Source organism: Notechis scutatus, chromosome 2 (genome assembly GCF_049901735.1).
Source record: "Notechis scutatus isolate UNSWTSFEM ecotype Mainland chromosome 2, rNotScu1.2, whole genome shotgun sequence".
NCBI classification, from domain to species: Eukaryota; Metazoa; Chordata; class Lepidosauria; order Squamata; family Elapidae; genus Notechis; species Notechis scutatus.
The window spans coordinates 89815462-89838406 of NC_142010.1; the positions used below are offsets into that span (position 1 = coordinate 89815462).

General features: G+C 34.5%; 1 protein-coding gene and 1 long non-coding RNA gene across 2 annotated transcripts in view; one reads left to right on the forward strand and one right to left on the reverse strand.

The window, feature by feature from the left end:
* The first annotated feature begins 73 nt into the window (after positions 1-73).
* Positions 74-15052, forward strand: LOC148132129 (uncharacterized). Its single transcript, XR_015747620.1, has 3 exons — positions 74-293; positions 10889-10971; positions 14059-15052. It is a non-coding gene; the product is annotated as an uncharacterized LOC148132129 (long non-coding RNA).
* Positions 3357-22945, reverse strand: part of CREBRF (CREB3 regulatory factor) — a 31288-nt gene continuing 11699 nt past the window's right edge. The window contains exons 2-9 of the mRNA XM_026688144.2: positions 18008-18205; positions 17146-17271; positions 15289-16348; positions 13697-13891; positions 12412-12601; positions 11485-11558; positions 10826-10948; positions 3357-9131 (exon numbers count right to left, since the gene is read on the reverse strand). Coding sequence (XP_026543929.1) covers positions 9016-9131; positions 10826-10948; positions 11485-11558; positions 12412-12601; positions 13697-13891; positions 15289-16348; positions 17146-17271; positions 18008-18112 — 1989 coding nt within the window. The 5' untranslated portion in view covers positions 18113-18205 and the 3' untranslated portion in view covers positions 3357-9015. The remainder of the gene's footprint in view (positions 9132-10825; positions 10949-11484; positions 11559-12411; positions 12602-13696; positions 13892-15288; positions 16349-17145; positions 17272-18007; positions 18206-22945) is intronic.

Genomic DNA, 22945 nt, shown 5'->3' on the forward strand with positions numbered 1-22945 from the left:
GGGATCGAACGTCCACAGGCTGGCGTAGGCATGACGTGTTCCTTTCTCACGGAGCGCCCGCCCCCCTTCCCAGGTCTTCCAGTTGCGGAGGGTCGGGGAAGTGGTACTGGACGGCAAGAGGAATTTCTTGTGCCACGTTGTTCCCGACAGCCACGCTTACCGGTGTCCTTGCAGTCAGGAGAGAGAACAGTGTCTACTACAGTATGTTTAAGATTGCGGTGACGGAATTATTTGGAAACAACTGTTAATTCAGATTTTCCCTTGCTGTAGCGCCTTTTATCTGATTATAACATGTAATTATTGGGGTTTATATTTGTACCATTATTGTTGCTGTCTTCCAAAGGCAGAAGAACTTGATATTTGAGTATGTGCCCTTTTGTTTTTTTGCAGAAAGTTAGGCTAATTCCCCAGTATCATATTTCCAGATGAAGTCATCCTAGATAGGAACGGAGAGCTCGACTGTAGGATCGCTGCGGAAATTGCATCGAATGAGCCATTAGTTTGAAATTATTTAATGGGCTCTTATACTCTTTAAGATATCCTCTTTACAGAAAGCCTAAAGCGTTACTTGATGTCTGAAGTTTTACTCAAATTCAGAATTGATCTAAAATAGCCTAGCCTATATAATATAGGTTCAGCTTATTTAATGTTTTCATTACTGTTATAATTATATCCTACAGAATTAAATTCTTCAAGTGAATGCTGGGGCTTGTTTATTTATTTTGGTTGTTTTGGCTACTGATGCGTTTAGGTACCCTTTGTGCTTTTCCTTTATGTGATAAGCAAAGTTATGCAAAAAAAAAAAAAAAATCCCCCCCAAAATTGAAGACATGAGAAAAATGGGTAAAACTATTCATCACCCACTTACAGAACACTACCCATTAAACAGCCCATTAAAATACTGTATATTATTGAAGTTAAAACAAGGCTTTAAATATTCCATAAAAATGAACAATGATTTCATCAAATATCAGGCACTTCTTCAAAAAGGCATATGGTTAGAAATGAGCAGACTATTCAAGTTTCCAGTTATACTTAACAATATTTAACCTTCTTGTAATAAAAATAGCAAACCAGGATTATAAATATCCATGTATTCTTCAGTTTCCTTACACCTGCATACTTTATTTTTATCTCGAGAGCAGATAAGTGATTTTCATCAGCTTGAGAGTCATGTCAGTTCTGATATCAGGCAGGTGGAATTTGTTCTCCATGTTGCTGCGAAAGTCCAGGTCAGGGTTAGACTCATCTTCCTACATCATCGACCTGAGACTGCCAAGTGTTTGCTTTATATTTTTATTTTATTAAGATCCCCCTATAATATGTATGAATAAATCTTTACCTAAATTAAGGAGATGAGTCATCCTTTCAAGGGATCACCAAATAGCCCCAAAACTTTCATTGTACTCTGCATCTTGTTCCCATTTATTGATTCGTGTTGCCTAATTTTTTCCTCTGAATTGCAGCATTAGAATGTTGCCTAGTGTTTCCTCAAAACTCACCTCTGGGATTGGTAGCACCAATCAATCTGTGGATTCCTACTTTTATACCTACTCATAACATCCCAATGATGCCATTTGATGCATGCTGCCATATAATTGCAGTTATCTTCATTAGAATTAAGTGTAAACCTTCATTTTCCTGCATATTTTCATAAACTCAGTTTCACAAGATCAGACCACCTCCATTAAATGATATTTTTCACCTTTCCTTAGTTTCCCAGATATACAATATTTTAATTTCATCCCTCTCTTCAGCATTTAGTGCTCTTAGGTTCTAAATCAGTCTTCCATGTGCCATAATTTTCAACCAACAAACCCATGGATTCTGTCCTCCATTACCCATTATGCCCTAGTTAATAGAAATGTTCATATAGTAATTTTCAGTAAAACAGAAAACGTGTAGGTTAGGTCAATACTCATCATTCTGCAGTCATACGCATACTCTAACTTGGTCATACCATGCCATATATAGATTATAGCTCCATCCTCATTTATTTTCTGCCATTGTTTCTATTTCTGGAATTTCTAAAGGGATTGGTACTGTCCAAGACTTTCTCAGCGGTATGGATGGACACAATTATAGTGAAAAAAAATTGATTTACTGGTTATTTTGCTAGAGGCAAAGGCAGGCTTAAAGAGGGGAGGGATTACAGTCTTGATTTATGCAAATTAGAGTATACATGAGGTTGTATTCAGCAACACAATAGTTGATCAATGTAAGACATAATGTGCCTAGTGAGGAAAGTTAAGCCATTGGAATTAACTATGAGGCAAAGGGGCAGAACTACAAAGACAAGAGGTTGAAAGAATAGCAGTTCATACATATAATTTCTTCCTTTGTTTTCCCAGAATTCTGCTTACCTCTGAGCATTTCTTGGTCTTCTAAATATTATATGGCTGAACTGACAATTTAGTTTCCTTGGAAAGATGCATTTGAGTTAGGGGATTTTTGCTGTCCAAATCATCCTTCAGTAATTCTCCCAATTGTCAAATGAACTAATCTGTGACTGAGATCACATGTTACACAAATTCATGGTTTGGTTTACTAAATATATCATAATTGTATGGGATTGCATAAGCCATGAATCACTATATATAAACTATAATAGTTTGATATTTCTATAAGTAGATATCAATCTCCACAATCGCCAATTATGGCATTGGTCAATTGAAATTTTCACATAACACTTTTTAGTAAGAAAAAGTGTAGTCTAACCCTAACTCATCATATGCAGCATTTCTGACTCACAGTAAAGAAAATATCAGTCACTTCTGACATACTTTATAATGTGGAACTAAAGACCAGTTTTTAAGTTCACTCATGCTGTGCTATGGAAGGGTCTCTAATCCAGATTTTGTAAACCAACATACTTCTGCCCACATCCCACAAAGTAGGAGATATGTGCATTGTACCAAAACATATTCAGAATGGCTTTTTGGCCATGTGTGTATGTGTGTGTTCCTCTGTGTAAGCAATATATGTTGTTCATGAGAAGATCAACTATTTTAATACAGATATAGCAATAGCACTTAGACTTATATACTGCTTTATAGTGCTTTAACAACCCTCTCTAAGCGGTTTTACAAATCAGCTTATTGCCCCCAACAATCTGGGTCCTCATTTTACCCACCTTGGAAGGATGGGAGGCTGAGTCAACTTTGAACCTGGTTGGATTTGAACTGCCAAATTGCAGACAGCCAAAAGTCAGCAGAAGTGGCCTGCAGTACAGCACTCACTGAGGCTCTCAGTGTACTAAGGATTCGAAGGGGAAAAAAACCAAAACCCTGGTGTTTTTGTGATAGCAACCTATGGGTAAAAATCACAAACATAAACACACTAAATGTACCACAATGTCAGAACTTCTCTTCACAATTTATTTTCAATTACAAAGGATGTTGCATACATTGATGAGTTTGTATGTGAATAGAAATGCTTGGGCTCAAAGATGACAGAAAAAAAACAACCAATATTTTAATTGTGTCTTTTTTTAAAAAGGAAAAAATACACAACATTAAACATTATAAAAGTTGCAAACAGATCATGCTTTGAACAGGATATTTTTTTTCTAAACAGAGACAAGACCTTCAATACATATCTCTGAGCTCCAGCTGGAAATGGACCACAGAACATTTAACAGCATTACAAATATAATCCTGGTAGAGGAAGGTCACAATAGTTTTTAATGTACTATTTTTACCTTTCAAAAACTTTGCTGTGTTTGCATATACTAGCAGATTTGCTCCCCAATCTTAAACAGGTTTACAGAGGCATCCCATAATACAGTGAAACCTACTTCCAAATAAGAATGTTTAAGACTGCAGCCTTAATTCTTAATCAGATTTTCAGTATATTTCAGGAAGGACAACTTAATTTGTAGAATATACTACAGTAACCAATGCTAAATGTTATATTATTTTGCATCTGTGAGAACAGTATGCTCCAGCAGAAATTTCCATTCTTAGAAGCTAGAAATGATTTTTTAAAAAAGTTTTAAAGTTAGAAATAACTTCAGTCTTTCCATATTGAAACTTTAATTGCTAGCACACGTTTGAATCTGAACTTAAGACAGATCCAATGAAATCAATGGGAAATCAAAATAATGTTAATTTTAACTCTTAAGCAATAGATATTTAACTTATTTTATAGCTATTAAATTTTAAAATCATGTTTGAAAGAAATATATGTTTAATACATGAAAAATGCCAACAATACCTGGATGAACTAGATTAGAACCTTGATACCAAGAGGCAATTTACAGCATTGGGATGAGGTATGGCCTTTATACCACTGTAGTTCCTGATTAAATGGTAGACTAGATCAGTTTACCTAATATAACATTTTTTTTTTTTTTTCTTTTTTACTCAGATTTAATTTAGGCTCAAACTTTCTATTTTAGAAAAAAGTTAAGGCTACAGCCCTATATGCAACAGTGTAGTAAATTCCATGTAAAATGGGATATTTTTATGTATGTTTGCTTAGGATTAGGGAATGACCAGTATATTCTTACGGAAGTTCCTAACATCTTAAGAGGCTAAGCATTTCACTGCATGAACACTCTTATCACCCAAAATAATGGGGGGAAATTAAACAGTATACCTCTGAGATCCAATCAAGTTAGAATGCTTTGAAGGAAATATATGCTAAAGTGCCATTTGTCAAAGCATTCAGTTTACTCTGGAAATAACCTAAGTATTATGTAATGCCCTTACATGCCATGATTTATGAAAGAGATTGGATTAGTAATTGACTGAAATATAATTTGCTCACATAAAAACGAAATAAAAAGCTGGACACTGCATTTTAGTGCAGTTTTCAGTGATACAAAATGGAGCTTTCCATCTGATAGGAGACTAAAATACATGATTTTACACCTAAAGCCTTACTTTAAAAACAAAACAAAACAATGAGTAGACAGGAGTGAAATTCAGGCTTCAAAGCCCAAATGTGGCTTGTGACTGTGCCTCAACAGAATTCAACAGGAAGACTGGTAAACGTCAAGGAACCGACTAGCTATGCTATTTGTGCTGAAGGCAACTTGTAAGAAAACCCATGAAAAACAAGTAGGAGAATATTAATGCTTTAAAACTAGTCATATTTATAAGACTTATGTAAGAGAAACCATACATCAATTATTGACATTTGTGAATAAACAAGCAGATTTATTAACAAAGGCAAACATCAGAAAAGTGGTACAGACTTAAGTGAAACTCACACTGACAGTACGGTATTTGAGAAATGTCTGTTGCTTTTAAGTTTAAGAGACCTTTAATCTGTTATAGTTTTTGCTCTTTCTCCAGTACATTTCAACCTAAATTTAAAAATAAATTACCAACCAGACTACTGAAGTATGTATATCTTTGCCCAAGTCCTACAACAGTTTCACTGTTTGCACTGATGCCACAATAACATGAAAGGACCAGTCCTCAGCTAGTCAAAGGACTAGTACTAATGAGCCGCAGAAAATTAAATACCAAGATTTGTTCAATAAAAGAGGCAGAGAAGCTGTTGTTAAGAGATGTAGTGGAATTATTATAAAAACCTTATTTTCCAAGACCACTAAAAATGGGTCACCCCATGCCAGTACAAACTATTAATATAATTTTAAATCAGATCTATTTGAAGTTCCTTTATTATGCTTTAATTGTTGTTTGCTTCTAAAAGGGTTTAAGGAGTCCTGGGGAATGAAAAATAAACTTGGTTCTAATATACAAGTAAGGCACAATATAAAGCCACATCATAATCTGTCAATGGAGTTAAGTGGATAAAGGACAAGAACCATACATAGTACAGAGCAAGTAGTTCATCATATCCATTCAAAAATAGAAGTGTGGCACTCACTTTCAGACTGACAATTTTTTAGCAAGAGCATGCTTTCAATGGAAATGAACTCTAAAATATCCAGTGTATGAACGAGAATTTAGGACTTTAAAAAAAAGGTTAATTGCTTTTGAGGGACATTAGAATACCCACAACATCTACGCTTAGAAAATGACCAAAGACTTCAATAAGATCCACATTCCATGTATGAAGTTTGAAAACCTTTAGAACTCTTCTAAAGATAATCAGCCAAAAATGCATGCCACAATTTCCCCAAACAAAACATGAATATTTGGGTTTTAAAAATCTTTGTGATAATTATACACTAAACGTATATTTAATGACACTAGAGGAAGCAGATTGTTACTGGCATTAAAAGTACAACCATTTCTAGACTGTTTTAAATGCCACAGAGTCTCCTGGTTAAAATGTAAAGTTGCACAGCTTGCCTATGTCATCTTTACAATAAGATTAAACCAGCAAAGGTCTTAACTTTACTCTACATTTTACCGCCAGGTTTTATTTAGATCAAGTATTGCTGCAGCATTCTGACCAGCCCAGAGTTAGCAGCAAATGGCAGGAATCATATAAAATGCAATATCTTTTTTCTTTTTTTAAACAAAGTGCTTTTCTAAGATATACATACATATATAAATAGATACAAAATAAAGTGTCACCATTAAAAAGCTCAACTATTTAAAAGCTTTTTGACTATAACTTAATACATAGAAAACACTGAAATGCAAGGGCAATGGAATCCACTAAAAGGGTTCAAAGTCTTTTCTTTAATTGCTAGAACAAAATGATACCAGTTTTCAGACATGCACGCACGCATACACACGCACACACACATACAAGCTGCAAAAGCAGTATTAGCTCAGAGAAGACTGGGCTACAAAGGGGATATCCTATCTTACTGTCAGTATAACCTTGCTAAATAAGTCCTGATTAGAAAACAGCTGCATTTTATTGTAGAATATATCTTTTCCATGCTATTCTGATTCAGCATTAGAATCTTAGCATGAACGGTATTTAAATGCCATTTACCAATGAAACTCAACACTATTCCAGTATATCACGGTAGATGGGATATAAAATATTCAGAAGACAAAAGCTCCACAAGAAGTGTTAAGTCAGGCACATTACTGAGCTGCCAGTGTTATTTCAGCTGCAGTTTATCTTAAAAATCCTTCTGCTCCATCAGGACATGCAAATCTCTGCTGACGTCTTATAAAATACTTCAGATTTTTTTTTTGTAAAGTAAATGGCAATAAACAGTGATTTGAGAGACATAAAAAGAAAAAAAGCTGTAGGATGGTACAACTCTGTAGTGGTATATTGGCATTTTCCAATCTTTCAAACTTAAAAAAATGAGTATTAGATTCCATTTAGGAATAATCCATTGAGATGCAACAACTGCATTACAAAATGTATGTAAAGAATTGGAGGGTAGGGAGAAATCCATGAGCTTTTTGCATTTTCTTGGAGCTACATCTAAATTATTTGGTATTTTAGTAAACAGTGTTATGTAGTCATCTATATCAAAAAAGGGGGAGGAAAGGCAATCACGAAACCATATAATGATCCTGTCTTAACAAAAATAACTCTCTCCTTAAGAGATAAAGCTTTTCATTGGTACTTTAACACTGACTAAAAGCAAACTCTTGTGAGGCAAACTGCACACACATTTGTATTCCCCCAATCATAGAAACTATGAATTAACAATAAGTCACGTATAAGTTTGAGGAAGCTAGTTCAAATATCTGTACAAAAATATAAAATCTAGAAATTCTTTTTTTCTCTCGCCTGTGTTGATTCTTGGAAACATCACATGCACAATAATACAATTGGAAAAGTGGCAACTAAGGAATTAAATATTTGTGGCTTTTTTTTTTTTTTTACATATATACATATTACAATAAAAATAATTTTATTTTGGTTGGTTGGAAGTATACTACAAGCTAAATTTTCTAATTCCCAAAGTTGAAATCTGTTTTATCAATAGCTTACTAAAATCCAAATATATTAAAATTTCTACTATAAGTGCAGAAAACAAAAAAGGATTTACAGTCTTCTAGATGGCCAATTTATCTACTATGAACAAACTAGAGGATCAGCAAAATAATAATGTATGAATGCTCCTTCTGTAGATAATTGGACCCAAAGAGAGAAAGAAATTCACAGTTCAGTAAGATCCCTAACCCTGACCTTTAAGTTATTTTTCTTTTTATACATTCAGTACAGTATCATGTAAGCTGTGCAAAACTTTACTTAAACTGGCAGTTTGCCATTTCAGTTGCATTTGTCTTTGGTACAAAAATAAACAATCGCATTAATGTGCAAGTATTTGTTTTCTTCCGGCCAAGTACCGAAAATTATTTTTCTAGAGCCATCTTTTATACAATACATAGACTCTGTGGCATATCTACATTTTCAACATATTCCTATATACATTCAAAAATTTGTAAGAGTTGGAACAAATACATTAAAACCCATGAGACCATCTATATATCTTCTCTCCCATAGGAGTTTCTTCATCCTACAAAATGTTTACTATTCCATGTTTATTCTTCCCCTTCCCTCCCTCCCTATTCAATACAAGGCACAAAGAGTATACGTTATTTCTTACTTGCACAGACATTTAAATACCGTATCAAGCTCAGAAAATTATATTTCTTTTATATGGCACACTAGCTTTATTGCTAAGTGTGCTATTTACAATTTAGGTTACAAAGAAAACTTATTGTTTAATTTAGAAGAAAAAAGCAACAATTTTTGAAAAAAAAATCCTTGAGTTTACATTTTTTTAAACTTAAGAGCATAAATCTGCCAAAATGTTTGGCATTTTACTAGATTTTTTCTTTTGCAAAAAAACATATTTTGCTCCTACATAAGTTATATAATCTGGTCCTAGATAAACTTAATTTTAAAATAAACATGTAGCCATTACATTTATGCCAGAAGCAAGTTTAGATCTACAAGGTTTATGCTCCAAAATGCCATTAAGCATTTCATATCATGCTTTCACTTACCTTACTACATTGTTATAAAATAAAAAATAAAAAAAATAATGGAACTTAAAACTGTGTTTTATACAGCACTAAACTCACATGCAGACCAGAATTAATTCTACAATGTAGTAGTTCATGATGCAGGCAGAGCTCTGATCAGTGTGATGGCATAAAATGATGTCTGTTAAATTTTTGATGTTGGTATTCGCAGCCCAACAAGTCCTCCTGTAGGATCTCCTTCTGCTGTTTTTTCTAAAACCTGGTTCACAAATTCTGAAGTTTGTCCAGATACTGGCTGTCCTAGAGAAATGAGTAAAAACACATCTTCAGAATATTATTAAGAATTAATGTGTCTTTATTGTGTCTTGCTCTTTATTCCTTATAAATTTAAGTTGTGCCAATGTTAATAAGATCAAATGTATTTTCATATAAAGTATTTCAAATCTGATTCCACTCACCCAGAATAGTCTAAAAAGATGGCCAATAAACAATAACAAGCTGAATATATACATGTAATACATGATAAACCTGAGTAGGCAGCAACATTGCAGAGAAGAATACAGAAGAAACTGATTGCAACTGTTAGGTAACTTGAAGCTTGTCAATAATGAGGTCAGATAAATCTTAGTACACATTATTTATAACCGTCAAATCTATGTGTAGCACTATACAATTTTTTATTAGGAAATCATAAATCATTTCTTATATGCAGGGTTTTTGTTTTGCCTGGTATATATCCAACCCAAAGAGAAACATAAAAAAGCCAGTGAGTAAATTATAAAACCACCCTACAGGGAGAGAGCTTAACTTTGGTGTCCTCTAATCAGCTTTGTTTAAATTAAAATCAGTTTAAATTAAAATCTCTCTCTGTGTATACAAATGTAAATGACAGAAGAGAGAAAGAATAATTTTAAGACTGGCAATTGTTGATCTCTTGAATGAAAGGCAAGATATACATCAACTAAGCAAGGGTACTGGCTTGTCAAAGCAGCCTGGTGTGTGTGTGTGTGTGTGTGTGTGTGTTCTTATGATTGGGTTCTAGTAGCATGGGGGTCTGAATGGGGAACAACAGGCGTACCTGAACCCTAGCAAAACAATCATTTAGAGTTTGGTGCCTGCCAGTTCTAGGATTATGCCTTTGTAGCTTCATATTTTGACCAGTTACATCCATTCCTGGATCATGCGGGGGGAGGGGGGCAGTGCTCACAGTTATTCATGCCCTAATCACTTTCGGACTGGATTACTGTAACAAACTATACATAGGTGGGACTACCCTCAAAGAGTATCCAGAAGCTTCAGGTGGTGCAAAGTGCAGTAGCGTGGGCAGTTATGTGTACTAAAACAAAGGTTACCTATCTGCTCTGCGATCTGCATTGTTGCCAGTCTGCTTTCAGATCCAACTGAAGATGCTGTATTTTGATTTTTAAAACTCTTTATGACATGGGGCCAGATTATTTGAGGGACTGCTGTACTACCAATTACATCTGCTCATCCATCAAATCTGGTGAGACATGCTCCAGGTTCCGTTACCTATATTTGGCAGGCCCGAGGAGGCAAGCCTTCTCTGCTATGGCACCCTCCTTATGGAATGTTCTCCCCACTGAAGTGATTCGGCTCCATCCCTCTTTTATTTTCTGGATGTCCCTCAAGACTTGGATTTATCATCAGGTCTAGGTTGGCAGCATGGAAGCTGCTGGTTCGGGAACGCTGAGATAGGGCTCTCAAGGAGCCAGTGAGGTTTTGAGGTGGCTCCATTGCTAAGCGAATCTCTCTCTTCTATTTTTTTATGCTTGACTATGCTTGACATGTTTATTGTTTTAATACTTTTTTTGCTATTTGCCATCCAAAGTCCCCTTTTATGAGATGGATGGCCATATTCATTTCATACATTAGATAACTAAAATCAGTATTTTCAAAATTTAGAAATACTAAAGCCGGAGCCCTATTTGATTTTTTACTGTTTATAAATAGTACTGTGTTTGTTGTTCACTTACCAAGAGTGTCTTTAATGAGTACATCAAGCTTCTGACTCATATTTGTTACTCTCTCATCTTTAGGACTCTGCACTCTGTTCACAATTTCTTGCTTGATAGAATTGATCACAAACAGTAAGTTATCTGCAAAGAGACCAAGCAACAATGTAAGTCCTCCTTACTGCAATTTTCCTGAAAAGGAAGAATAGATCTATTATGTAAAAGCAATTTTATACCATTCTTCCACCTGAAATGTCCATATTTATATAAAATAACTAATAAAACTACTGAAAATACTGAAGACAGAACTGATAAAAAGTAATACAGGAAAAAGGTAGACTAAAGATTGAAAGGTAGAAAAAACATTTAAAGAAAAAATATTTGTATGTAACAAACAAATGGATGCAAGACAAGTCTCTGTGGGACACCCTAAACTACATGCTCCCTTCTTCCTAGTTTCCCATCAAGCAATGTGACAAACATTTCAGATTGTTAAATCTTTACAAAACCACAATAACTTTACTGAATAACTTGTAAATAACCCATATAGACCAGCTTTCAGATAATTATCATACTTCAAAATGGACAATTTCATCAATCAACATACTTGAAAGATATAATAAAGGCCTCCTACTTTCAAGTACAAGACAGCTGTTTTTTTTCCTTCTATAAAAACTTACCATATTCAGTATTGAGTCCCCAAAGTTTAACTTTGTTGGCTTCATACTGAGCTTTCTTTTTCAGTCGGCAAGCCCTGTGATGTTGAGAAGAAAAAGAACTGAAAGTGAGATATTGTTCCTGTTGTTTGGACTGTTCACAAATAATCAGAGGTTCAGAATATTAGATGTTACCAAGCAGTACACCCAGACTATAATTCCTGATTCCAGCTCTCATTTCTCCTTTAGCTAACAAAATGATTCCTCTGTGATTATTTATTTATTAAAAATATTTCTATCCCATCACAATCAAGAGACTCTAAGCAGTTTACCTTTAGCAAATAATACAATTTAAAACATGTACAGTACAATCTTAAAAACCCACAGTCATAAATAGGAATAAAAATGACCTTTAAAAAATGATACTATAAAAAAAATGGTAACATCTTACCATCCCAGAGTATTACAAGTTTCAGTAATACAGTTAAAATGTAAGCATTCTGGCTATACACAGCAGGCAATTATGATCAGGGACTCTTCCAATGTGCTAGGAGAGGTGTGAGGCAAGAGAGTAAGGCAGAATTTTAATTAAGGAAGAATTTAATGGCCTTGGTCATGAGTTGGGCTGCCATATAAATTTGTTAAATAAATAATAAACAATCGTTTGCATATGATTAGACTTATCCAAGCTGTCAGATACAAAGGTGTCACTTGCAGAATAACACTTCCTTTTTCAATATATAACAGTCTACAAATGCTTGTCAATAGGAATATAATAATAATTTATCAGGTTTGTATACTACCCAACTCTCGGTGGCTCACAACAATCTCTAAATATATATTTTATATACATGCATGTATACACCCGAACATACATATACATACACAAACACAAAACATAAACAGAGAACAAACAATTGCTAATGCTATATTTATTCAGGAAATTGTTACCTAGAGGCAAGTTTATTTTTTTCTTTCCTTGATCTTGGTCTTGCTGTTAAAGGAAGTTCACTGACAGGGGTCAAATCGCTAATTACTTTATTCAGTTTCCTAAGTTCATTTCCAATTTGTAGCAGTTTTTTAGGGTTAGGTGTCAGATCTTCTACATCAGTCCTTCGTGACTTTTTAACAGCATATTTTCCTGTTTAAATATATATAATCGTAATCAATAGGTTGCAAATTTTCATTCAATTTGAAGTTACAATGCTTATTATACATTGGTGTTTATTTGCCAGCACTGTATCTCATATAATACAACTAAGAAGTCTATATGGACTTTAAACAACCTACAAAGCATGTTAGAAGTAACACTAGGCAAAAATAAATAAATACCATGCTGCAGGTGCATGATGTATAGTCAGAAAATCAGTAATATATCTGTTTATTCTATATTATTATGCATTTAAAGCATTTTTACTAAATGTTGATGTAACTAATGACAACCGCTCTAACCAAGAGCATAAAAAGTATCATTTCTTTCACCAAATTTAATGTCTGCAAATGCAGATTATTACAAGTAGCCCTTGACTTACAGCCTTATCACTCTTTTTTAACCTTATAACTACTGCAGCATCCCCATGGTCACACGATCAAAATTCGGACACTTGGCAACTGGCTCATATGTACGACGGTTGCTGTGTCCCGGGGTTGCACGTTCACTTTTTGCAACCTTCTGATAAGCAAAGTCAACGGGGAAGACAGATTCACTTTACCAACCATGTTACTATGATGATGATAATTCACATAACAAGTGTGGCGAAAAATGTCATAAAATGGACAAAGCTCACTTAACAACTGTCCCAGTTAGCCACAGAAAGTTTGGGTTCGATTATAGCTGTAAGTTGAGGACTACCCACAATGCATTTCCTGGAAAGAAGATGAAAACAAATTTTGCTGAAGTGTCACAAATGATACAAAAAATAGGGAAGAAATGTTTCTAAGTTGCAAAAGCAGATTGTTGTATGACTCCTTCCTCCTCCTCCAATTACTTCAATAAATTAATGGAACGGTGAATAAAAGTTGCATATTTTATTTAAAAGAAAGTTATGGTGAGGAAATTTTAGAATACTACCAACATATATTCATGCACATTTCAATACCTCCAAATCCCAACACAATGTTAATCCAACTCATATTAAACAGGTTTGAAATGCCTGTACATTTTATTTAAATGATACAGGAAATTCTGACAAAACTTTAAACTTTACAAGTGCCACCTGTAAACAGCAGCTCTTACCATGATGTAATCCGTTCTTCTGATACATGTTGCTTGGTAAGGTTTCTCGATTCCACTCAGAAGGCCTTAACATTCTCTCCTGCTGTGATGGTGTCAGTTGTTCGCTATATTCCCAGAAGTATCTCCGCTTGCCTCTTTTTCGACAAGATATTGCAGTCATTTCTTTCAAATCTTCTACAGAATCATTTTCAAAACCTAAACATTTATAAAGTTGTACTTTTATAGAGCTTGTCCAAAGCAAATTGATCAGAGATAGGTAGAAGAGAGTATATCAAAAGTAAGGGTAAAAAGAATTGGAATAAAGGGAAAATGAGACTTTAAACTTCAATTTCTGACAGTGTTCAATTTTTTTCTCCTAATAGCCGACAGAGAATTTATCAGATGACCAATGGACAAAACTGGGCTGATGGCATAGGACTTTTCCAGAGCATCTCTAAATTATTGTATTTTGTTCTTAAGCAGAGCCTGGATTTCTTTACCGTATTGTCTCCTCAACTAATGGTCTCTTCAAATCAGCATTCTATTTCTTTGATTTCAGAAAGTCAAAATGATCACTGATTCATTACAGATATACAGTGCAGTCACATACAGATAAAAGTATGCATTAGAATTACAGGGTAATATTATATTACATTATATTATATGCATATAATTTTTAGTGCCAATATTATGCTTTTAAACAGCGTTCCCCAATCTTTTTGGCTCCAAGGACCAATTTTTCGGAAGACAAATTGTCTTCCATGGACTGGAGGAGGTGGATGCAATCTAGATCCTGCGCATGTGCAGATGAAGCTTCACTCACTCACTCACTGCTTGTGCAGCCCAGTTCCCAACAGGCCACGGAATGGTATCAGTTCACAGACTGGGGATTGGCAACTACTACTTTAAACGAAGAGTGAAATTTTACGATTCCAAATTATCCTAAATAGGCATTTTTCTAATCTCATTAAAATATGCACCTGGCTTCCCAGACCAGATATGCTTTTTTTTTTTTAAAGAAATCATTTGTACTTTTGTGTCTGTTTATGCTCATAGGAAATGAATGTTAGACAGAGGGCTATACACCCATGAATTATTTATATTAGGCCATGCAATGGAAAGAATAATAAATTACTTTATGGACAACAAGAAGCAGTGACATTTATTCATTGGAATCACAAACACTTTTTCTGGAAAAAACTTCTATATAGATCATATAGCATGGCCATCAAATTTTCATATAAGATCTCAACATTCCTAAAATGTAAAAAATCCCTACACCTCTGAATGGATGACAGGCTGTTTTATATCTATATTGTTGATGATTTAGTTGATATTGCTCAGGGCCTCACTCTTTGAGGTAGATGGGTGGTTTAGAAATATGAAATATAAATAAATGAACAAACCTCATCAGTGTTGTGCAAGACATTAAATTACAATGAACACTGTTGCAGTCTAGACTGTGCTTCCTTTGGTTACATTAAGCAAGAAGTTATTTCATGTGGCTAAAAACACATTTTCAATTTGAGAATGTGTAATGCTTTCAAGAACGTTAAGCATTTCCAAGAAGAGTGGTTTAATAGTTTGTATCTAGATCACGTGAGTTTAATTACCTGGTTCAGAAAATGTATCACTGATGTCATCATCTTTATCGTCCTCATAATCCTCCTCTTCATCGTTTTCGGACAGTTCGTGCTCACTTCCAAAGCCTTCATCATGATCTTCATCTTCCACCTCCTCCTCGTCATCCTCATCCTCATCAGGATCGGCTATCCCCGCATGATCAGCTGAGCCATCACTGACAAAAAGAGAATAATTATGCTCTTCTTTTTTCTGTGAAGGATCTGACACTGAGGTGCTAGCAGAGAGGTTGCTCTTCTCAGCAATAAGTCCTGGAGTTTCCTGGGGCGGCGTGAGGAGCAGAGCCTGAGTCTCTTTGAAAGGCAATACAGGAGCACTGTGATTCTGAAGGGGGTCAATTCCTTTCTGCTCTTGTCTCTTTGCTACAGCTCCACAGTAGCAGGTGTTTTCTTTTGCAGCATCAGCATTTGCCTGGTTCAGAGCGGACCTGTGCTGGTGCACTGGACTTATCTTCACTTTTGCCTTTTTAACATAATCCTTACATTCAATGTGAATATTCACTTTCTCATTATTGTACATATTGGTCTTAACCATGATTTGTGTGCTTGAATTGGCCTTGCTTGCTTTCTGAGCAAACTCAGATAAAGGTGCTTCAGCCTGAGCAGTTTTTGATGAACAAACTGGGGCGGCTGCTCTTGCAATTTTCTTGGTTGGCAGAGAAGTTAATTGGGTTTGTTTTGCATTGAACAGCAACTCTGAATAGCATAGTGGATCTGAAACAGGCTGAGAGTCCTCACTGTTGAGCTGAGCCAGAGTTGGAGTTTTACTTATTACCTCTTCATCTTGATATGGGCTTGAAAAATCATCAAGACCCAAATAGTCCACCTCTTTTGTTCCCCAAATGTCACAGCTGGTTAATTTTGTATACTTTGTTAAATCTTCACAGTAAGTATCCCACTGATCCCAATTAGCAGGGAAAGACATTTCAGTATCTAGAATCTCAGTAAAAGTCTCTAAGTTCTCAAATTCTTTACAGTCCTCTACAGAAAGGAGATTGTCCCTGGAACTCTGTTGGCAATCCATTCCTCTGTCCTATTAAGGTAAATAGACATAAGCATATCAATAACAGTTAATACATTTTCTATCTAGATTCTTACCCCATCAGCCAGCTAAGACCAAAAGAAATTATTAATATCAGATGCACCTTGAAGGACATATTGTATAAAGCAAAAGTTAAAGCAGTAATCCTGCCAGTAGGAACACCCCATCAGTTTTAGTATCTTATAGACTATTCCTTTCTTTAAAATTCAGAAAGACATTGTCAATGACACTGAATGAATCAGAACAAGAGACAAAGTGGTAAGAAGTCCATTCCTTCTTGAATTAATCCCATAATATTTAGATTCTGAAGTGCTTTCTTTTAATTATATATTAAATATATTAGAATATGTTTAAAATGCTCATCATCCCAAGTGATCAAAAGTCTAAATTAATCCTCTAACCAACAAAAACTATAAATTTGGAACTATGTGGTTTAGAAAAAAACTGAATAAAAGCATATATGACATAATTTAAAAATGTACACATGACAGAGGTAACAGATAAGGCTTTTAGTCTGATCCAAAGGAATCTTCTCATGAATTTTAGTATCCACCATATAAAAGTCTAATACACATACATATTCACAGATATATACACATTGTATATCACCCCCATTATAATACAGCTCATACATTTAAGAAAAGTGAGAATTAGAACAGTTTTTATAGAAGTATAAAAATCAAGTTATGGGATATACATATTATGATTTCAAAGGGTAGCTTCACCTAAATTTCTTTAGGACCAAGAAATATGCTTCATGCAATTAAAGACAAATAAATGCAGCTTACCAATTCATACATGAAATCTGGGTCAGAATTATTAGCCAAGAGATCTGTGCTGATCAGAGTCTGTTCTGAAAACATGTGGCTTTGAAAGGCATCTCCAAATGGAGGGTCCATTCCACTCACACTGGGCTATAATAAAGTAATATTAGTTTAGAATTTAAAATTTCTCAATATTATTATAAAACAAAAGAAAAACACCAATCCTTCAAACACCCTATCTTTTTTTTTCATTCTTACAATGCATCAGGAATAAACATTTGAATTTAACAACCTTTTAGTATTTTCTACGTACATGGGTATTATGATTCTGGCTGACTTCATTAGATGTACTAAGCCAATTTGGTTGAGTTTGGTTTAGCATTTTTCTGAACTCATCGTTGTTTGTGTCTGTGAATCCAGCTACTGCTATTCAGTAAAAATGATTAAAACAAATGATGGATTTGCAGAAGGTGCGATCTCTACATATTTCCATCCTATCTACAATATTTGAAATTAAATAAATGTGTACAGTAGCCATCTAAACTTACTTTTATTGGTAATAAAATTTATTTTTTCATAATAATGGTCAGAAGAGGTAGCAAGTTCCACAGGCCTTATTGTTTGTTCTACTTTGGAATTCTCTTATCTTTTTCATAATGTAATGGTCAGAAGAGGTAGCAAGTTCTGCATGCCTTCTTCCTTGTTCTACTTTGGAGTTCTTTCTCAAGAATATATTCCTCTTTTAAGCAATCAACCAAAGTACATTCTTTTTTGGAAGAATGATTCTACACTGGTAGATATCAAATTACATACAATTATTTTAAGCTGTTATTTTGCTTTTGAAACTGTATTAAAATTGCTTAGATAATGTATTGGGTATTTTTACCTGAGGCATTTCCAGGCCCAGATCCTCCAAATTCAATTCCAACTTTTTTGTTTTCCTTGCTTGCAAATTCTGTTCCAGCTTTTTTTCCCGGTTAGTAGGCAGCATATATAACTCAAACAAGGCGAGTTGCAGATTTTTTGTTAGGAAAATGTTTACTTTGATTACTTGGAATATTTTTTCCTCTGGGGAATTTTGTGCCTGAAATGTAAAGAAAACCATTAAGTGATTTTACATTAAATGCATACTTAGTATCTTAGTCCTCATTTTTGCTGCAATTATTTTTACATGATATCTCCTTTGCATTTTCTTTCTCTTTATTCTATCTTCTTTCTCTGCATTCTATCTTTTCATACTTTCTATTAACATAATTGCATAGATTTCAGAGGCAATTTATAAAACAATTCTGTTCCAACCAGCTTCTATATCTTATATCCACTGGGATTGTGTTACATGAGATTAACCTAATCTAATACTTTTCCACATAGGACTTGTACTTTCTATTCCTCTAGCTTTTCCATTTTCATTCTATCTCTTTCATATTTTCTCTTTTTATCTATTGTCATATTTAGTATCAACATTCTGAGTTATGTTCGGAAACAAAGAAATGGTCTGTGCAGCTATTTTAATATATGTTTCCTAAATCTAGCTCTGCTCTAAAACACAGTTTTCTATTCAGAACATTTCCAATGACTGTTTCGCTATTGTTTTCAGAGACAGCCCCACACTGTATGTAAACTGAACAATGTGTTACCAGGATGTGGAATTGGTCCAGGAATCCTCATTTCAATATTCTAATGAGTATCAAAGTACAACCAAAGCATAGAACTGCTTCAGCCTAATGTTAATATTCAGATGAATTATTCTAATATGGGCCAAATGTTTGTGCTTTATACTAATTGGTACTTTCTATGCTATGTCACAAGAAAGTAGATGCTCCTATGGATTCAGAAGAATTCATATTCGTACACAAGAGAAGCTGCCTATTACAACTTTATGGATTGCACCAGTAGAGGCTAAACCAATTTTGTTATATATATGATGTACAATGACAATAAAGGCTTTGAACTTTATAGAGGCAATTATTTTGAGTTGCTTATACTTTCAGTCTTTGCTGATGATTGGCTATTTTGTGATTATGAAAGAGAATATTTTAGTCTTACTTGTATAATTATTCCTAATATAATAGAATTATTTTGGATAGGCACATTATCCTGAATCATAAAAGCATAGCCATCTCTTTTTATCACGTGTAAAGCTTTGTTTTCAAAATGTAAGAAAACTTATACTTTCAAATGTAATTCAAATAACATATGAAAATGTTTTTAATATGCACATCATGTTTCCATTTGAAGTTTCCCTCCCAGTCTGTATCTGATTATGCAGAAATAAGTGATTTATCTATTGCTGCTATTATTTTAATGTTTTATTAGCTCCTGATTTCAACTTCATTTGTCAATGTTTTTAATGTCCCATGATTTATGATTATGGTGTTTTTGTGAAGCCTTTATATTGTTCTACTACTGCTTATTACAGGACGACTACTTTACATACTAGGAACAATTTTACATAACAATTCAGTGAAACATTAGCACATTAAGATATACCATAATAAGAAAACAAAACAAATCCTAATAGCTCTTATTTCTAACAATTTTTTTTCCCTTAGAGGCAATATAAAAGATCAGCCTTTTTATAAAGAATTACACTTTCTCAGAATTTCCATGTATAGCAACTACATTTTGACAAAGTGATGTTTAAGATTTGGGCAGACTGTTGCAAGATATCAATTGAGCTAAGCACATTCAGTATACTAAACACAGCAGATATCATTAGTAAAATAACTTACACAGTGCTGTGCCACTTTCTACTAGGTTACAGAAATGATATTCCTCATTGATGACTTTAGAAGCAAAAGCCACAGTTAAAATATTTGTTCAGTGAATTGATTTTTAAGTTGGTATTAAACTTAATATTTTAGGTTACGTTCCTACAGTAAGGTGTGTGTGTGTGTGTAATTTTTTTATAAAAAGACACACAGCTTTTGGCAAGATAAAAACAGTATATTTGTGAATTAAAGCTGATTTTTATCATTTCAATATTTTGTTTTGATTTACATATCTTGTTGTCTCTTCTTTGCAAGTGTAATCAAATACTGTGTTTAAACTTAAAAATAACAGGACATTAGCTTCAAAGTTTATATGAATATGCTGGAATAATTAAATTTGGTTCCATGCAATAATAGATAAACAACACAAGGATCCTATCTGGTTCTGCCTATATGCATCACCTATTGTTATTCTATAAATAATATTAATTTCATGAAAATTTATAAATCAACAAATTGTTCATCTCCTATACATATTGACATGAAAATGACTTTGAAGTATATATGCAGGCAATAATCCTAAGATTATAACTAGAAGACTAGAGGAATATAATTTAATTCACGACAGTTAGCACTGAATGACTTAAAACTACTGCCTCACCATAGTAAAACTGTAGCAGTTTTGCTAGCTTTTTAAAATAAATTAACCTTCATGTTACTATTTAACTATTATTTGAAGGAAATCTGCCTTTGTTGAATATTAAATGCTATATAGTCATCTGAAATTACTAAATATGCAAAGAATTAAACTTTTGATGGGTTTTGTAAAATTTATTTATTTATTGAATTCCTGTTAACTTCTGTAGATACAAATTATCAACACTGAAAAAGTTCTTCATCACAAGGATCCACTTCAGTTAACTCAGCAGCACTACCAAGGCAGCGTATGTATATACTTATTTATGTATAGAGTAGTAATTAACAAAATTTGGTTTTGATTTGATTCCACAAAGATCTATTTAGATTTGGTTCCAAAAAGATCCACTGAAACACAAGGAAGAGCAAATACAGACATCGTCAGCCATTCAGTCCTGCCCAACTCTTGGCCACTCTATGGATCTGCACTCTCCACATCCCTCTGTCCTGTACCATCTCCTTCAGATCTGCCATGGTAATCCCGGTATCATCCTTTACAGCAGGGGTCCCCAACCACCGGTCCGTGGACCGGTACCGGTCGGCGGAACAAGTCCTACCGGGCCGCTGGTTGCTGGGCGCCGCCATCTTTTGATGAAAAAGTGCTTCCGTGAGCTTTTCTGGGAAAGCTCACCCGAAGCACTTTTTCATCAAAAAGATGGTAGCGTAGCCTCGTGAGCTTTTCCGGTAGAAAGCCATTTCTACCCGGAAAAGCTCATCGAGCGCTAGCCATTTTTGATGAAAAGTGCTTCCGTGAGGTCACCGGAAGCACTTTTTCATCAAAAAAAGATGGCGGCGCCCAGCTGATGCCGGTACCAGGCCGCGGCGCCCAGCTGATGCCGGTACCGGGCCGCGGCATAAAAAAGGTTGGGGATCACTGCTTTACAGTGTTCAGCCAGGGGGTTCTCCTTTTTCCGCTGATCTCTCCCAGCATGATTGACTTTCAAGTGAGTCAGCAGATCTCATGACATGACCAAAGTATAACAGCCTCTGTTTGGTGATCTTGGCTTCAAGTGATATTTATGGTGAGTTTCAGTCTAGACTTGTTATTTTTGCAGTCAATGGGATGTGTAAAATAGTCACCTCTAGCACCATAGTTCAAAGTTGTCTACCCTTCTCCTATCTGCCTTTTTTAAGAGTCCAGATTTCATAGCCACAAGTAGCAATTAGAAAATATTTTGTGTTGACAAATTTGCATTTGATGTGAAGCTGATGTCTTTATTCTTCCAGATGTTATTCATACCAGACATTGCAGTTCTTCCATTTGCTATTTGATTTTAGAGCCCAGGAGGATGAGTTTCTTTACCTTTTTGATGGTCTAACAGATATGTATTCTGACCTGTGTGTTCTCTGCAATTGTCATTGTTTTTGTTTTCTTGATGATAAGGTGCAGTCTAAATTTTTCACTTTCATCTTTGACTCTCAGAATTAGCCACTCAGATTGTCCTCACTTTCTGCAAGCAATGTTGTATCATCTGATTGGAAGTTGTTGATATTCGTACCATTGATTTTACATCCAATGGTAGGTTCTCCAAATGTGCATTTCTCATAGTAACTACTGATGTGTACATGTTGAATAAGATAGGTAACAGGATTCAACCTTGTCAAGTGTCTTTTCCAATTCTGAATCATTTTGTGTCTTTATATTCCATTTCTACAGTGGCTTCAGAGGACAATGACTGAATGAGCTGAATATGGTATAATGATATTCCAGTTCTTTGAGGCAGTTCCAAAGCTTATCATGGTCAACAGAGTCAAAGGCTTTTGTGTAGTCAATGAATACTGCACCTGTTTGCAACTCTGCATCTCTTCTTGGGACTGTGCAGTTGGTTTAAAGATGCAGGCCTTTAAAAAACAAACAGGTGCTGTGTTTATAGTTCCTGATCCCCCAATTGCATCACCTAGAAGGGGATAAAGGCTCCTGAGCAATACTGCATGTATTGCTTATAATGTAAGAAAAAAAGCAACATCTGAATTTTTTGCTATGAGGAAAAATGAAAGATATAGGTCACCTTAATGTCCATTCACAATAATTATTGCAAGGAAAAATGACTAATTGTAGTACAGATCTGAGTCAAGTAATATTCCATCACCCTTTGTCCTGACTGCTCAAATCATCCTGCTCAAATCCTTTTAAACTGCTTCAAAAAGCTGAACAGAGCAGCATCCTGAGCCATCTAATTTTTCAGTTTGCTATTTCTGCCTTCAATGGAAAGGCAACAATTACAAACCACACCTAGATAACTTAGTCTTGGTAAATGTTCTTTTTCTTTTTGAAAATTTAAAGAACTATGAGATTTCTTTGCTCAAAACAATAAGGTTTTTAAAAAAAGAATGAGAAGGAAATTTTCATTTTTCTAGTTCCGAAGTTCTTGCTTCCTTGATTTTTTTTAAAAAACCGACTTCCAGAAGGTGGCCTT